The sequence below is a fragment of the Triturus cristatus genome, chromosome 2_2, assembly GCF_964204655.1.
Source record: "Triturus cristatus chromosome 2_2, aTriCri1.1, whole genome shotgun sequence".
NCBI lineage: Eukaryota > Metazoa > Chordata > Amphibia > Caudata > Salamandridae > Triturus > Triturus cristatus.
In genome coordinates, this window is record NC_140582.1 from 210,583,462 (window position 1) to 210,601,391 (window position 17,930).

General features: G+C 48.1%; 1 protein-coding gene across 1 annotated transcript in view; it reads right to left on the reverse strand.

Moving 5' to 3' along the window:
* Positions 1-17,930, reverse strand: part of LOC146862040 (histone-lysine N-methyltransferase PRDM7-like) — a 637,226-nt gene that overhangs the window by 574,113 nt on the left and 45,183 nt on the right. The window contains exon 2 of the mRNA XM_085643053.1: positions 1,841-2,112. Coding sequence (XP_085499179.1) covers positions 1,841-2,112 — 272 coding nt within the window. The remainder of the gene's footprint in view (positions 1-1,840; positions 2,113-17,930) is intronic.

The window sequence follows — 17,930 nt, forward strand, 5'->3', positions numbered from 1 at the left end:
AGGGTTGAAAGGTTTCTTGAAGCACTGGTGTGGAACCTGCTGGCAGTTTCTGTTTTAAAGGAATCTTGTATGACTCCAAACCCTTCTCTGGTGTAATTTTCCGCTTGCGGAGCAGCAGCCGACCAGTGTCGGCATCGATAAAGTGTTCCTGCGAAGGCTCGACATCGATTTGTCCATCGGATAGTGTCTGTGTTTGGTGGACACGTGTCCGAATTTCGAACATTTTCGGTGCCCTGGGCGGCGGCAATCCAAATGTGATGTGCACCGGCGCCGAGTGTGCTTTTGCGACCTTGCGCGTTTCGGGACCCGACTTAGGTTCGAGGGTTGCCCGGTCCCTGATGCGTTGCGACAACGCTGAGACCTGTTGCAATGTGAACGCAGATGGCGCTTTGGAACCGGTAGGCACCTTGGAGGCAGGCGTCGATGCGGTGTCCGATTTTTTCCCAGTCTTTGGGTCGTCGATCCGAAGGTTGGTATCGACGCTCCTCGGAGCCGATGATTTGGTAGGCGCCGCACTCTTTGATGTCGACGCAGACGGATCGACCACCATGACCTTGGTGGGTTGGGCCGCAATCTTCGGTGCCATAGGCGCCTTGTGGGGACCGAGGGCCTTCTTCTTTGACTCGGTGCCGGAACTCTTCTTGGTGAGCTCGGCACCAAAGTCCTTTTTGGTGTGTTCGGTGCCGATGACCTGCGTCGGCGTCGAAGGAGTGGAGGGCTTCGAGGCCTTCGGTCCGACCTGAACCAGTTGCACTGTCGGTTTCGATGTAACCGGTGCGACGGATGGTTTCGGTTTCACTGAATGAAATCCAGTCGTCTTCGACAATAATGGCTCCTGTGAAATGTTCGAGGCCGGGCCTTGAGGCAGGGCCGAAGAACTGTGTGACTGATCTCGGGTAAGGCCCGCAGGCGATCCCTCGACCTGAGCCTTATGAAGACTTTGTCTCTCGGCCTCCGTATCGACGGATTGGCCTAGCTCTTCGCTGGAGCTGTCTTCCTCGGCCCCAAGGGCCTCATCGTCGTCTCCTACCTCGCCGACGACGTCTTCGTCCTCGAAGATCACCTCATCATCGTCTTCCGATTGGGATTCACATTCGGAAGCATGGCTGGAGTCTATGTCTGCTACGCTCTCGACTTCCTCATCCTCGGTTCCGAAGATGTTGACCGGGGCAGGCGCTGATTGCTGTGTCTCCAATCTCGCCGCCCGTCGATTCCGCAGAGTCTTCTTCGAGCGGAACCGGGCGCAGGCCATACATTTTGACTCATCATGATCCGGTGAGAGACATTTGTTGCACACCGGATGGACATCGACGTGTGGGTATTTCGCATGGCATAAAGGACATCTCTTGAAAGGAGTCCTCGATTCCATCGTTGAGCGTTGATCGATGTTCGGACCGAAGCGGATCCGAAAAGCGTGAAGAAGTTACTAAAAAAACTGGTCGATACCGAACGCGAACAATACCGACGAAATCTAAAGGCCTTTTGGCCTTAAACTAAAGTTTCCGAACTTGAGCTAAGATAAGCACATCCGAACCCAATGGCGGAAAAAAACAATCTGAGGATGGAGAGGATGCCCATGCGCACTGTAGTCCAGGGGAGGAGCCACCTATCTCGTGATACTTCGAAGACTCTTCCAGGACAACAATGTGCAATCATCCGGACCCAACACTAGGCGGCGATCTATGCACAGATATGAATTCAGCAGCCCACATGCCTCGAACATTGAACTTTGATGAGACACACTGGACGGAGATCATGCAATTACAGTTTTCAGACTATTTTTTGTGGGAGTGGTGCTATAAAAAAACTATTCAATGTAAATTATTTATAACTAGCATACCACCCATGAATATCCGCTGTTTGCTGCTTCTTCGTCATCTGTTATCCTCCCTTCGTAAGGTCCAAAATGAACACCTTTATCAAAAGTTGAAAGTTCACTCCAAACACCAAGACCAGCAAATGGGATACTTGAAGTTCCGATCCTCAGACCATGAGGTAAAGTGAGAGCTGATCTGTTGAGTTGTTCTCGATCAACTGGTGTGTCTTTGATAAAAACTGGAGGACCATGAATCGAACAATCATCGAGAAAAAACATCTGGCATGCTTCACAAACTATAATAGGAAACAAAAGGAACACAAAATTGTTTAAATTATTTCCAAAAATATATTTGGATAATGATATTCAGGAAGTTAAAAAATATTGCCTCACCTTCTTAAAACTTTGCTACTGCTCACTATAAATCAAACATGGTTACATCCAAGCTGACAGCCAATAACACCATGATTAGTATCCCTGAATATGACACACACGTTATACATTGTTATTACTTAAAATAAATAAATTAAATATAGTATTTCTATGCCAGGACCAGAGGCGAGGATTATGCTGCCACTCTCTTCGCTTTCATTCACAGCAGCCATTTCATTGTATCTATAAAAAAAACTAGTTCCCATGAATCAATGGGAATTTAGTTAAAACAGACAACATTATGAACAGTCTATGCACATTAAATCAGGAGACAGCATCTGTAACAATTCCTCTGATCTTGTCAGTAGTGCCTCTTTCTTCGCTGGTCGCAGCCAAGATAAGTCACTACTTTTCTTCTTGTGCTTTCATGCCTTAGAACTGTGTTTGTTTTCCTTTTAATGCTTGATACTGCCTTGTTTGTATGTGGTGCTAGTTTGTTTGTGAGGCAGCGGGACCACTTCGCGCTCCTACGCGGCTGGCTCTTTTGTGGTGCTGGTAGAGTGTGGAAGAGTCCTCCGCTCACACGGTGCCCATCTGCTCCGCGATGCGCAATTTCAGCAGCCCTGTAAAAATGGGTCTCGAATTGCACGCCGCAGCCTGTCTCTGCCGCCTCCTGGAGAGAGACTTCCCCTCGCATCAGGGTCTGTACAGGTGGTATACACCTGAAATTACTGACATTTGACACCCTGGGAGATCACAGGGTATAGGTATTGTGTGTGAAAGTATGCCCCCCCCCCCGTTAGTCATCTCTCTTTTCTGGCCGTGATGGCTAAGGGAAACACACTCCCAGGTAGGCTTTGGCCCTATTTAAATTGCTAACAGCACCGAGAGGCTTGTGCTCCTGGGCATAGATCCATTTAATTGTGAGGCCCTGCCCATCAATAATCTGCTGATCCCCCAGCTCCACATTTGCAGCTCCCCAAGCGCTTTTTGCACTGTAGCGCTTAGTTTTCTAGCGCTGAGCGGCATAACACCTCCTGATCAGCCCTCTGAGATGGACCCTGTCCCGACCAAGTGCCCTCGGGTTGCGGGGGTTGACCCCAACGCCTTTGCACGCCTCCAAAAGGCTTTTCTAGCGCAGGCCCACCCTCCTACCTGGGAATTCAACAGGCCATAATGAAACCACCCATTCCCTGTCTCCCCTGATGATGACAGCCACAGGGATAAGGATGAGGAGGCCGGCCCGTCCAGGCCATGGCGCCCCATGCCTACCTCCGGCTCTACAGCGCCAGATGATGTCTCTGATATGATGGACAGGAGGACATCTTCCATCCCCGCTCCTCTGACTGGGTTCCCTCCTCCAAGGTGACAAATGAATTGGTGAGCAGCATAAGGGTCTCTTTGGGGAAAGCCACCCGTAGTTGCCTTAAAGCTGAGTGCCCTTGGTGGATGGGAATGTAGCTTTAACCCCAGAGCTGAATTCCAACATGGCCACCTTTCTCGCAAAATTCATGTAAGATCCGAGAAAATGTAATGATAGATCCTGGCAGGCATGCAAGGATAACCTTCTGGACTCTCTTGGCCCCATCACCAAAATCCTTGACATGGTGGAGGGTGCCAGGTCTTCAGGTTACCTGGTCCCACTAGAGCTTCTCTCCAGGTGGGCTCAGTGCAGTGGTGTTTCTAGGTATTGAAACTGTGCGCTGTCCACGGATTAAAGTGGACCCGAAACTTGGGGACCCCGCTGATTCTGAGGCAGGAGCAGTGGCCCAAGGGGGGCTCGTTGAGGAACCATTCAGAAAGGAACTGGGCAAGTTTGTAAATACGCTTACTTCATCGGATAAAGTTCACTCCTCCTTCAAGAGAGTTTTCTCTCCCTCAGGTCTTCCTCGGGGCCGGTCGAGGCAGAGGCCGCTCAGGCCGGCCAATCGTTCTCCCGATACCCTCCTAGAAGGCAAGGCTCCAGGCACGCCACTACCAAGACAAGACCCGTTTTGCAAATTTCTACCCAACCCATGGCAGGTGCTTCCAAGGCCGTGGAGAGAAAGGATCCAATGCTTCCTTCACTGCCGGTGAGTGCTCTCCCTTCGTCTCTCAGTAGGGTGCTGCCTGGCGCTTTTTGTCCATGCGTGGAAAACATTCAGGAATGATGCGTAGGTTCTGCAACCATTTTAGGGATTTCAAATAGAGTTTTAGGGGTCCCCAGTTCAGTCATCAAGCCCCAGAACTCTCCAATTCTCTCAGGAAGAGGTAGAGTTGGTTGACAAGGAGGTTGCCTCGCTCCTACAGAAGGGAGCCATTTGCGCTACCATGCCTCATCCCTGCGGTTTTGTCAGCAACCTTTTTCTTGTTGACAAAACCGACAGTGGCCAGCGCAAGGTCATAAATTTGAGCTAATTCAGCAAGTGGCTGGTGTACCGCCATTTCAAAATGAAGGGCATTCACCTCTTTCACGATGTGCTTCATCCCTTAGACTGGATGGTCTGGCTGGACTTAAAGGATGCCTACTTGCAATCCTGATCTTCCCACCCCACAGAAGGTTTCTCCAGTTCATCTGACGGCAACAGACTTTTCAATTCATGACCCTGCCTTTCTGGCTTTCCTCTACCCCCTGGTGCTTCGCAAAGGTGCTTGACCAGTCGTGGAATACCTGCAGGCGCAAGATTCGACACGAATTCCGGAGAACTTTGTCCCAGCAACGGGTGTCGCTAAGACAAATAGCTTGCCTGATAGGGCTTTTATCGGCATCCATCCCGGCCATATTTCCAGGCCTCCTTTACTATCGGGCCTTTCAGCAATTGAAGGTCCTTCACTTGAGGAAAGGACTTGCATACTCCCAAGTGGTCATTCTATCTGAAGAAGCGAGGTAGGAGATTCAGTGGTGGCTTTCCCACATGGAAGCGTGGAATGGGAGAGCGATATTCAGCTTGGCTCCAGACCTTGTTATAGAGTCTGATGCCAGCAGATCCGGCTAGGGTGCTCGGTGTGGAGATTTGTCCACAGGAAGATTATGGCCTCCTCAGGATATGAAACTACACATCAATGGGTGGTTCTTTCATAGTTTGCTGTCAGACACAAGACAGGGTTCAGTCCTGTGTGTTACTAAAACTGGACAATATTTCCGCAGTCAGGTATATCAACCACCTAGGAGGCACTCGGTCCAAGATCCTCTCGGAACTGGAGACCAACTTCTGGCAGTTCTGCCTAGATCATCGGCATCAGTCTCGGTGGAGTATTCTCCTGGTCAGGACAAATGAGTGGCGGATTGGCAGTCTCTTCATTTCCGGAATCCCAGTCTTTGGAAGCTTCACCTGGAAGTTTTCGCCACTCTTCAGGCCCAGTGGGGCCCCTTCTCGGTGAACCTGTTTGCCTCCAGGTTGAACCACCAGCTACCCAGATTCTTCAGCTGGAACCCAGATCCTTTAGCATCGGCCAATGATGCATTCCAGCTAGACTAGAGACCAGAGAAGGGATATGTGTTTCCCCCATTCACAATAATCACGAGAGCATCAGCCCAGATCAGATGACAGAAGGCGGACGTCGTTTTGATCACCCCAATTTGGAAGTCTCAAATTTTGTTTCCAGTTCTTCTGGAACTTTCTTGGGATTTTCCAATCCGTCTCTCCTGGTTTCTGACTCTACTTCTCAATCCGGACCGGATCCTGCACCAACTGGTTCTGGAGCAGCCTCTCCATCTGATGGCCTGGCTGACTACAGGAGTCGATGGTCGCAACTGGGACTTTCGGCGCAGGCTGAGGACTTAGGCCTGGTGGTCATAGGGCACCATCAGGCAATACAAGTCGGCGTAGACAAGATGGGTCTTTGGTGTGTGCGACAATGTTATGATTCAGTGGGCGTCAATGTAGTTCAGATCCTTTTATTCCTGGCCAGTTTTGCACAACAGGAATTGGCCTATCATTCCATCAACACTTTTCATTCAGCCATCTCGGAGGCCATGTGCCTGTGGACGGGACCGGCGGGAAAACACGCTTTTGTGTGCCGACTACTTCAGGGCATTCATTTGTCACTGCCACCGGAGTCATGTTATTTGGCACTGTGGGATGTCAACAAGGTGTTTAACCTCTTCTTAACGTGGCAACACAATAGGTTCTATCTCGGAAAGAGCTGTCCACCAAGACAGCTATGCTGCTCTGCATGGTGTCATGCAGGAGGTTTTCTGATGTGCGCCCTGGATATTAGTGGAAGGTATTATTCTCCCTCTGGGGTGTCCTGCACAGTTAGCAGGTGTACTAAATCCAATACTAGAGTGAATGATTACCCTGCCTTTCCAGATTCTCTTAAGATGCGTGTGGTTCAGTGCCTGAAGGCTTACAAGGAGATGTCAGTGGAATTTTGTCTCTCAGGGGAGAGACAGCTTTTGATCACCCTTCGGAAACCGCATAAAGCAGCCTCTTCACCTACCAAAGCCCACTGGGTAAGATGGGTTATGCAGGAAGCTGAGGTAGATTTGAAGATATTTGGTGCACATTCCACTCGCGGAGCTATGGCTTCAAAGGCATTTAGTCTAGGGGCTTACCTGGAGGATATTATGAAAGTGGCCGATTGGTCCTCTGACTGTACCTTTAAAAGGTTTTGTTTAAGCGAGTGCTGGATATGGCACAGTTGGTGGTAAGTAAGCTTTGAACTAGCATAATACTCGCCGCTGGTCCTTGCATAGAATGAAAAATGTCCTAGCTATCGTAACAGAAAGTTTCAATTCTATTAAGGACACAGAGGCGAGGATTATCCCACCCGCAGATTTCTGATCTGGGAGACCGTCCGTTTGACTAGTAAGTAATAATGGTTATGATGTGGCTTGAAAGATTGTGAAGTTGTTTTTTGGATTGATGCTATGTGTACTGGCTTGTTGTATGACCTGTGTTACTGGAGGTTCCGATAGTGATTTTACCTCTTTTCCAGGATTGGAGACTAGGAAGCAGGACGCATGAGGACAGGAGCTTGGTGTGACTTACGTGACGAAAGAGGCCCTACTGACAGGAACAGAGGACTATTTTACAGACGCTGCCACCTGATTAGATGTTCATGGACTGTTCATAGCATTGTCTGTTTGTTTTCACTACACTCCCAATGATTCATGGGAACTGTAGTTTTTTATAGATACAATGAAATGGCTGCTGTGAATAAAAGCGAAGAGAGTGATAGCATAATCCTCGCCTCCGAGGCCTTAATAGAATTTAAACTTTCCTTTACGATAGCTAGGACATTTTTCATTCAAATGTAGTTAATGGCACTATCAAGCTAAAGAGAATGATTCACATTGGGCTTCAATAAACAAATAACTACTGTTGGAACAGGAATGTCACCTGCATGGCATACAGTTGTGTTTCCCGGCCCTTGGTGTGCCCTATTGTGTATTTGGTATACTGAATCCTGTTTCATTTTATATCGAACCTAGCATCACACTAATCTAGTGTATGCTAGTGGCTCAGGCCTGTTTATTGAAATGAGTTAGTTCCTGGACTTGTCTTCTGACCTGGTGGGCTGCACCAAGGCCAGCATTACATAGAAAATAGACTGCTGTCCTTGCTGGGTTTAGCACATAGACAGGGACACTGGCATGCTATTTTGCGGCTGCAGAGTTTTCTGCATGTTATGGATTTGCTGCATTTGCCACATATGCTATCATCTTCCACATAACCTGCAGAATTTAAGCTCAAACTGGTCAAAAGTTACTAAAGAGGTGGCTACCTGTGTTGCTGCAAAGTGAAAGACCATCTGCAAAGGTTGATTGGTCTCCGTTTCTGCTGCATATTGCTGTATTTGGATGTTAAATTGGTCTGAATGAGGTGAAACTTTTGCCCAGACAGGGACATAATGTAGTCAACCCTGTCACACGGGGTGTGTCCAAGCAAGATGGCTGCGTAGATGCACTTTATTTCATCCTGCAACATCCCGGGGCTACAGTAGTCGAAATAATCCCCCAGAAGCCTAAAACAATACCCTGACACTAGCCTTGCTTGGCGTGGAGACAATTTTAGGGCCGGAGCACCTGTGTCGCAGGGTCCGGTCGGGAGAGGTTGTGGCTGAGAGCCGTGTTCTGGGCCTCGTTGTAGGGGGTGAATTGGGGGATCCAGGCGAGGGGAGGGCCGGAGTCGAGGCGGATGTTCCCCTCGCTATACAGACAGTGAGACCCCCTGGCCGCTTGTGCTGCTGGCCTACGCTGTGGCTTTGTTGGGCTGAGGTGGCCACGAACACTCCTGAGACGGGAGCACCCAGGACTATGGGGGAAGCTCCGAGTGACAAGAAGATATGGTGCTGAGGGACTGGCCTTGAGGCCTTGGCTGGCAGTGATGTGAAGCAGGGGGATGGCTCTGGCCTACCCAAGCATGTCTCAGTCTTCGAGAAACAGCCTCAGCAGCCCTGAAAACATGGCGGAGGTGAGAGTTTGGCTAATTAGGGTGGCACTGGCAGTCGGTACTCAAGGTGAGGTCTGGTGTTTGTGGGGGCTTGTGCTCATGCCAAAGACGATGCTACATTCGCTCAGTATCAACTATTGCCACAATTTGCACAACGGAGGGTGGCACCTGGGGTTCCTCTTGCTTGTGGAGGCATCCAGTGGGGCACACGTGTCGCAGAGACATTGGCCTCCAATGCTAATGAGGGGGGGGGGACGGGTTAGACCCCTCATTATCAGTAAAGGGGTCGGTCTGATTGAGAGGGAGTCACACTTTTGGATTCCCACTGGATGGTAATCGACTAAAAGGGTGCAGGATTCGACTGACCCCCCCCCCCCACCCAACCTAATTAATTGGGTCGAGACTATTGGCCTTGACTCCCTAAGCCCCTCGGGGACCCTGAGGCCGTTGTGTGTGCTTTGGGATCTGGAGTGGGCTTCCTCTTGTGATGAGTGCTTGGGCCAGGAGGCAGCCGTATTGGAGCATCATCGCTGAGGGACAAATATGGAGAAAGGTAAGCCCAGCAAGGCCATGCAGCCACCAGAACAGAGCTGCTGTTTGCAGGAAATCCTGTCCTTGTTGAAAACAGTCAGTCCTCCCAGGGGTTTTGGACGACTCTGGCTGCAGGACAGGTCGACTTTTGGTGCAGGGTCTCCTGAAACTGCAGACGGGCAGGTAGAGCTGGGGCCAAGTCAGTTCTTCTCGGCAGTCTCCTCTGTTGTGGGAATTCTTCCGTCCTTCTTCGTAGATTGCAGGAATCCGTCTTCTGGGTTCAGAGCTGCAACCTAAATACTGTATTTAGGTGGCGTTTTAGGGGTCTCGAGGTAGTAGCCAATGGGCTACTGACCTTAGAATGACTGCACCCTTGGGGTGTCACCCCATGTGGGAACAATCCCTAATCCTGATTAGAGAGTGCCTGCCATCTGAAGAATGAGCTTCACCTCTCCTACTCCACCAGAGGCGGGGGGTTGGCAGAGGAGGACACACCTTCTGGGCTGTTCTAATTTTTTCCACCTGTCTTCCCACTGAAAAAGGGGTGAGACAGGAAGGGGGCCTGCTCCTGATAGCAGGAGTGAACAGGGTCGCATGGCAAAAGCGGCAAGGCCCAGAATCGATAATTATACCCTCAATTAGCTGTCAGAGGGTGCGGCGGGGAAACAGGCCAAGCAGGTTTATTCTGTGGAGCCGGAGGCATCTACAATGGCTGACTTTTTGGTAGAAATAAACGGTTTGTGTGAGGCCATGCTTATAACAATCGACACGGTGGCTGTGGAGGTGGATCTACTCTGAGTGCACATTCATAACATCTTGGAAAAAGTCTCTGAGGCTGAAGAACATGTAACAGGACTCCAACGGGAGGTGAAAGTACTAAAAACAACAAGAGACTTCGCTCCAATCCCTTTTGGCACGAATAGAGGACAGGATTGAGGATGCAGGGGTGTGCTCTAGAAGGAACAGCCTTAAATTTGAGGGCTTCCCCGAGCCAGTTTAAGGTTAGTCCGTGGAGGAGTTCTTAGAGGAATGGATCACGACAGTCCTCAAGCCAAAGAGAGTCTCTAAGTTCTTCACTATAGAACATGCCCACTTCATGTTGGCACCAGAGCTTAGACCAGGGCCACCGCCTCGTAACATCATTGCCCAGCTATTTAACTTTAGAGATAGCGACGCACTATTGCAACATGTCCATGGGCCCCCCCAGTTTGAAGGCAAGAATATTATGATTTTCCCAGAAGGTTGTATGACGTAACCGGCATGTCTTTACAACGCAGTCACTACCCCAACTGTGACGTGACCAAGCGTTACTTTACCACGCAAGTTGTTACAACAACTTGTTCTAGGGGGTGGTGGACTTTGGAAAAGTAAAAATTACTATTCCAACTCCAGTCTATGAAACAGTAGGGAAGGTGTTAGAATTAAAAAGCCAACAACAGTCCGACCTCTACAGCAAGTCATTGTAACAGCTTGCGTGGTAAAGTAACATGTGGTAATGTCGTAATCGGGGTTGTGACTTTGTTGTAAAGGCTGGTCATTCTGACTGCAGAGTAAAGGATGTTTTCCTCCCAGACTATATCTGAAAGGTGCAGGAACTCTGAACGGATTTTCTGCTAACTAAAATCGATGGCGGGAGTACAACCTCCTCTACAGCCTTATGCTTTCTGCAAAACAGAGTACACAATAACGGGAAAGTTATTTTCTTTGTTAACACAAAGGAGGCAAATGACGGGCTTGACACGCTGGGTGGAGTGAAACGGAAGCTGCCCTCAAACCGTAGGACAAATGGTAGCGGTGCCAGCCGCCGGTCAACACAATCACACAGGCATTCTGTGGACTCAAGAGTCCCAAACTGGGGCCTGACAAAATGGGAAGATCCTTGTCTACCCAGACGGAACGTTAGAGAACTCCAATTGCATGCCGGATACCAGTGGACCATTTAGGACTCACAGGGGTGTCCATGAATATCTGAGCGACAGTACTGATCTGGGCTAGCATGAACACTGGGAGAGATCGGCATGCAGTTCCTGGCTCTTTGTATTCCCATGCACCTTAACGTATATTGTTTCTGCAGCTCAGTTCAGTGCACTCATACTGACTGTGTTGAGGAGAACTACTTGGACTCTTTGCTGTAATAATGTGGTACGGGTTTAATGCCTGCTGCTAAATGATTGTTCTGCTTTCCTTGCTTACTTATGTGGTCCCCACGATTTAAGGTGGTGGGAGGCAACGGAGGGCTACGGTCACGTTGGGGTGGTTTGATTGCTTTTGACCTTGCTGCCCTGGTGGCACTGGGATGCAAGGCTATCAGTTTGATGCAGTTGGAGAGGTCCAGGCTAGGCCTGGGAAGTAAATTCCGTTCTGCTCGCGGAATTTGCGGAATTTCGGTAATTTCGCGTTCCGCGGAGAACGCGAAATTGCCCAAAATGCTGGTTTCCGTGACTTCGCGAAATTTTTTCTTGTTCGCGGTCTCAAAATGCGTGTTCGCGAGATATTTCTCCCCGAGCATGCAAACAGCAACTGTGAACAGGAAAAAAGCATTGCAAACAAGCAATTCCGCGTGTTCGCGGAATTTCTGCATGCTCGCGGATATTTTTTACCGTTTCGCGGAGATTTGCGTAACGCGATTACGCAAATTCCGCCCACCCCTCCAGGCTACGACCTCCAGGGGGGGGGGGGGGGGGGGGGGGGGGGTCGGGGCGGTGGGTGCTCAGTGTTTGGCTGGAAGTTCGTCCCGGAGTTGTTTGGACTCTCTGCCTGTGGGTTCAAAGAGAGTTCCTGTGAGGGATGATGGTTTGAGACTGCTCTACAATGCACGGTCATGACACATGGTACAATGCATGAGGGGTTGTAGGAGTGTGGGCTGTGAGTGGTGCACTGTGGGACGTGAGGGTGCAGCTCCAATTGGAAGGATGGCCACTGCCTGGAAGTTACTAACTCGGAACGTTCGAGGGTTGGGACATCCCACCAAAAGACACAGAGTATACACCTACCTGAGACTTTTTGCATTTCAGTGGTATTTTTACAGTAAACAATCACCTGGGAGGGTTGCAATAAACAGTTGAGATAGAGATGGTGGGCAAAATTTTGGAGACCTCCTACTCCAGCTAGGCTAGAGGGGCATTGATTTGTGTGGCGCCTGGAATACCCTTTGTGGCTAAGGGTGTGAAGCTTGATTCTGAACTGAGATATGTGATTGCATCAGGTGTACTTGATGCTGGAGACATATGTTTGGTGATTCTTTATGCTCCTAACGTGGATGATTCTGGCATCTTTGGGACAGTGTTGAGTGCAGCTGCAGAATACATTGGTCCGGAAGTACTGCTGGCTGGTGATCTGAATTGTGTGTCGTATGGTAACTTGGAGCATCTACCCACGAGGGTTAACACCAAACCCGCAATGACGAGCGCACTGAAGGAGGCTTTGTGCCTGCAACAAGCAAACCTTGGCCGTTTACACTATTGCTTGATGTCTGGTGCCAATGTCCAGTCTGCGATCAATGTTTCCTATTTAGCATGCTATCTGTCTGATCATTCACCCTTTTCAATCTCATTTCGGGAGGGCAGAGAGGCCCTCAGAGGGCCACTATAGTGGCAGAGGATTGAGGCGCTGATGGAATCGGTCTTTGCACATGTGGTGGCTGAGGTACTGGATCATTATTTTGTAGACAACTAGGGTAGTACGAAAGCAAAGGCCACTGAATGGGTTGCTATGAAGGTGGTTTTGTGTGGGGAGAGTATGAAGGTGATGTACGGAGTGAAACAACAGCTGTCCCGGTACCTAGATGACCTGGAGAAGAAACTTGCTGTCCTGGAGGTGAATATGGTTGTGAAGCGGTTAGCTGAGTGGAAGGAATATAGGTCAAATTTGATGGAAACGTGGGGTCACTTGTCTCCCTCAAGTATGCACCAGCCATAGACAGCACCTCCAAATGGAGGGGGATAAAGCTAGCAAGATGCTTGCAACGCTGCTCCGCAGTGAAACATGTTGCCCCCGTGTGGTAGAAGTTCAGAATGCACAGGGACAGGAGATTTACACCCAACAGGATAAAACGGAGGTCTATGCGGCACATCTATAAAAGCTCTTTTCAGCACCTGCTGTATCCCTACTGCAGGCGGGAGATGAATACCATACTCGTTTGCAATAGGCATCCCTTTCCAGGGAAGACAGGGAAAGATTGGACGCTGCCATAACCAAGGAAGTAATAGTGGTAGCAATACGGGTTCTGAAGACAGCCAAGGCCCCAGTAGGGGTGGAATGACCTGCCGGCTGAACTGTACCAACGTAGAGCAGGTAGTTTTTCTGAACAACTGTCTAAAAGAGGTCTAAAATGAGGCTTATGTGAGGGTTCTGCAACTTAAATCTATGAGGGAGGCACTCATTGTCATGTTGCCTAAACCAGACAAGGAGGTAACTTTATATCGCCCCCTCTCAATGCTTAATGGAGATATAAAAATCCTCAGTATAATCTTGGCATCCAGATCAGTAGAACACCTGCTGCAGCTGCATTGAGGACCAGTGTGGCTTTATACTGTGCAGGAACACTCTATGTAACTTACGGAGGCTATCGCTAGTCATGCACGCCCCCTTATTGGAGGATGATCATTGCACTCTGGCGCCACTTGACTGTGTCGTGAGAATTTCTGTGGTAGGTCCTGCAGAAGGTAGGCATGGGGGAGCAATACATCAAATGGGCGCATTGGGTATATAGTGTGAGTGGGGAGTATGGTGTTGCATCACTTTCATTGTATTGGGGGACCAGACAGGGCTGCCCATTGTTGCCCCTGGCGGGATGGTTATGCTCTGTGATGCAGGGTTGAAGAATTTTGATTGGGGAGACCACGGACGTGGTCTCCTTATATGCTGATGATGCCTTGGTATCGCTGTGCCAGCTAACTTACTTAGTCACTATCATGCTAGCTGTCCTCTCCGAATTAGGCAAAGTGTCTGGGTTGTGTGTCAACCATACCAAATCGAAATTGTTCCCACTGGGGAACTTGTCTGTGAGACCAGTGCAGGATCTGCCTCGTCTGGGCCTTCAGTGGGAGACAAAGGGGGTCCGATATCTCAGGATCAGAATTGCACATGGGGCATCGACATTTGAGGCTTTGAACATAGGTAGGGTGCTAGAGGGCCAAAACCCACAGTGAAGTTCCGGAACACTCTCCGATTTTCCTTGATGGGTAAGCTGGTGTTAGTGAAAATGAGTATTTGCCATGCTGAGTGTATTTTTTTCACTATTGTCCTGAAGATGAACCCCAATAATTGGGTTTGAGACGCCGTCGACCACCCCACAACGTGAACTCCACTTAATATGTATAACTCATCTATGGAGTTCTATTGTATTGTTGTCAATGCGATATCTTTTTAAAATCCACTATCACTATTGCACACCACGCTTTCTTTTACTTATTATGTGAGCACCCTAATTTCTTTTTCTCAAATAAAACTCTGTCATCTCTTGACCTACATGACCCTTGACAGACTCTGTCTCTTGCTCCCTTTTTGAATTAATTTCATTTATATAAAAAAAAAACAGTGCCCCTCCCTGGGTCACCCCTTTTTGCTTTGGGACCTTTTAGGCCACACTAGAACCATTGTTCTTTAAATATTGTTGAGGTATGTGGGCAGACAGGTGTGCAGACTGTAGGGGAGGGCGGTCAGACTTATATTGCGGAGGGCTCTGTATGCACCAGGTCTGAGGATTTGGACATTGTGCCTGTTTGCACTTATCGTGCGGACAATGTCGGTAGATAGGTGGCCGCCGGGGGGTGTGACTCCTTGCGGGACTTATACCCCACTGACAAGGTTACCACTTTGGCAGATGCAGTAGAATCGTTTGCCTCGGGGACTGGCCAGTTCTCACAATTTGCTAAGAGTGCAGGGACAGCCTGCGGGATATGGGCTTCCTTCTCTGATGTCACACTAAATCTAAGACTTTAAAAACACTACAGACTATGGCTGGGGGTCAGAGACTGATTTTGTATGTTTACAGGGCGCTGCAAGAGGATTTACCTCTGAGCGACTTATCAGTGCACAACAAGCGGCATGTGATTCTGGGGGCTCCACTGTGCTACAGAATGGGAGGGAGTTCATGAAGGGGTGACGGGGACCTCTACAAATACACGATTCAAAGTGCTCCGTGATAATGTAGTGCATCAGGTGTACTTACAACACTTCATGCAATTTACCCGGCGTGAGCTTCCTCCTGTCCCCGTTGTGTAAGGCATGGAGCAGACTTTCTATATATATATTTTGGGGGTGTCCTGAATTAGAAATGTTCTGGCACACAATTTTGGAGTCCTTGAAGGCAGTCACAGGGTGGTCCGTCCCTAGGGATGTTGGTCAGTGCCAACTGGGAATGATGCCGTCTCGAAAGAAAAAGAAGCTTTGTAGAAAGTTTCTCTTTTTGGGTTTGGTTCTCGGTAAGGGGAGAATAGCCATTAGGTGATTGTCTCCTGTAGCCCCCATGGTGTCTGAATGGCTATGAGATACAGCTGAATGGGTGGTGGCTGAGAAAAGTCATATGCGAAAAACACGTAGAGATAATAAACTTACAGATTACCTGCTGACCTGGACGGCAATGATTACCGAGCCCCTGGATGCTCTGCCCCGTGAGCTGTGGGTTAGCAGTGATGGGTGGGATAAGGTAGCTGACGTGAAGGACTTTGATTGGAGTGCGCTAATACTGTATATGATCATATGGAGCCATTACATTTAATCAGTTTTTGCATAGAGCCATTTTCTTTGAATACCAATACTTCAGTGGGTTCTAGCAGCCTCATGGGGAGGGAGAGTGGGTCTGGTGGCTCAGTGGACTAAAGCAGCCACTGCAGGGGCCTGTGGTCGACCTCATGATCACAGGTTCAAATCCCGGCGGGTACACTCAGCCTTTCATCCATTTGAGGTCGATAAAATGAGTACCATTGAGTTGGGTAACAATAAACATCTGTTATTCAGCGCCAGAACACCTTCAGGTAATCGTGCGCTTTACAAATACACCTGTTATGTATAGGTTTTAAACCTAAAAATGCTATTTTGGTATGAAAAACTTGTCATGTTGAAATGTCAAGAAAAAAACAAAAACAAAAAAACCTTGCCGCACAATTTTGTCCTCCCTTGCCACATAATTCCAATGTTATGCATATCGAACAATCGTGGTATCGTACCATGTGTTGTGAATTCATAATTGTGTCCAGACCATTTTACCTGTGTGACTTTAATGTAACCCTACATGCCCACTCCTGTAAAATTCAGTTTCTATGTGTTTACCTGGAACCTAGAGCTAGAGCTGACATCTCAGATGTATGTGAGGGGTGAACAGAGAGAGGGTAAAAGATAGAGAAAGAGAGAAAGTGAGGGAGACAAAGAGAAAGAGTGAGACAGACGGAGAAGATCTTTATTCTTTGGGGTAAGAGGTACTTAAAAATAGACATATTCAAACAAGGTGAAAAAAATATTTTCCAACCTTTATCAAAGAAATTACCATTGCCTATACTTATAAATGAGCACAGAGAACCATTGAAACACAAACCATTGCACACTTTACCTTCAGAGTAAGAGTCTTTGACCTTAACCACTAGGACACAGTGACACTTTACTGGTCTCAATCAAACCTTATACGTGACATACAAATCGAAACCCCAAGCCAACGTAGTGCAATAGGTTAGTGTAAACCTACAATAAAGTCGTTTTCAGTGTTGAGTTGAAGGAGAGAGATAGAGAGAGAAAGAGAGAAGGTTTTTTTCTCTGGGGTAAGACACAATTAAAAAGAGATATATTGAGACACGGTTACTAAAGGGTTGCTAGGCCTCCCAGTCGGAAGCACCCCTAATACCTATGTATTATGATTTAAACAGCAAACAGATAGAATATGTTGCAGCACTGATACCTATTCTTTATTAAATCAGATTATGGATGACGGAGGAATTGGGTCATTACAGGGAAGGTCTTAAGGAAATATTAGAATTAGATAAAAACCAAACCTTCCAATGGCTACGTCATGTCAATACATGGCTTGTTAAACTTGATTTACCCTCATATTGGAGCGAACCATAATGTTATCAAGTAGCTCCAACAAACATTTTAAGGTAATATACTGGGAAAATGTTGCAAACACCTACCTCAATAATCCAAACGTAGGTCGATTCACATCACAATTTCTTACCATCAAGCTAAACTCTACTTTTGAGGAATTTCTAGATACAATTCACACCGAGATGGCAAAAATACTGTACCTAAAGTTTCGCTATGACATCCTCCAAATTAGAACATACACTTCCATATCAAAGCCGAATATTATGTCTGAGAATGAAATTTGCACTTTATGCATTATAGGCAAGCCAGAAAATATTGCATATATTGTGTTTATTTGCACTGTTTACAAAAAGAATAGGAAACAATTGATTCACCCACTTTGAAGGAATCTTGGCTTTAGGAAATTTGAGGAAGCCCTAATAGTAATAACAAGCGTTTACAAAGCAATGGTCTCGGCATTGTTAAAGTTAGAGCTGTTGGTATTGCTCAAGACATTATTCTTGTTTATGTTTTTGTTTTTAAAACATTTAAAGAAACGGCATTGTTATTTACAATGTCAATAGCTTAATCACTCTCCCACACACAAAGCCACACACACAAAGCCACCCACACACAGAGCCACCCACACATACAGAGCCACTCACATAGAGCAACCCACACACAAATAGAGCCACCCACAGAGCCACCTACACACACACAGAGTTACCCACACAGACAGAGCCACCACGCATGGAGCCACACACACAGAGCCTCCCACACACACACAGAGCCTCCCACACACACCCACAGAGCCTCCC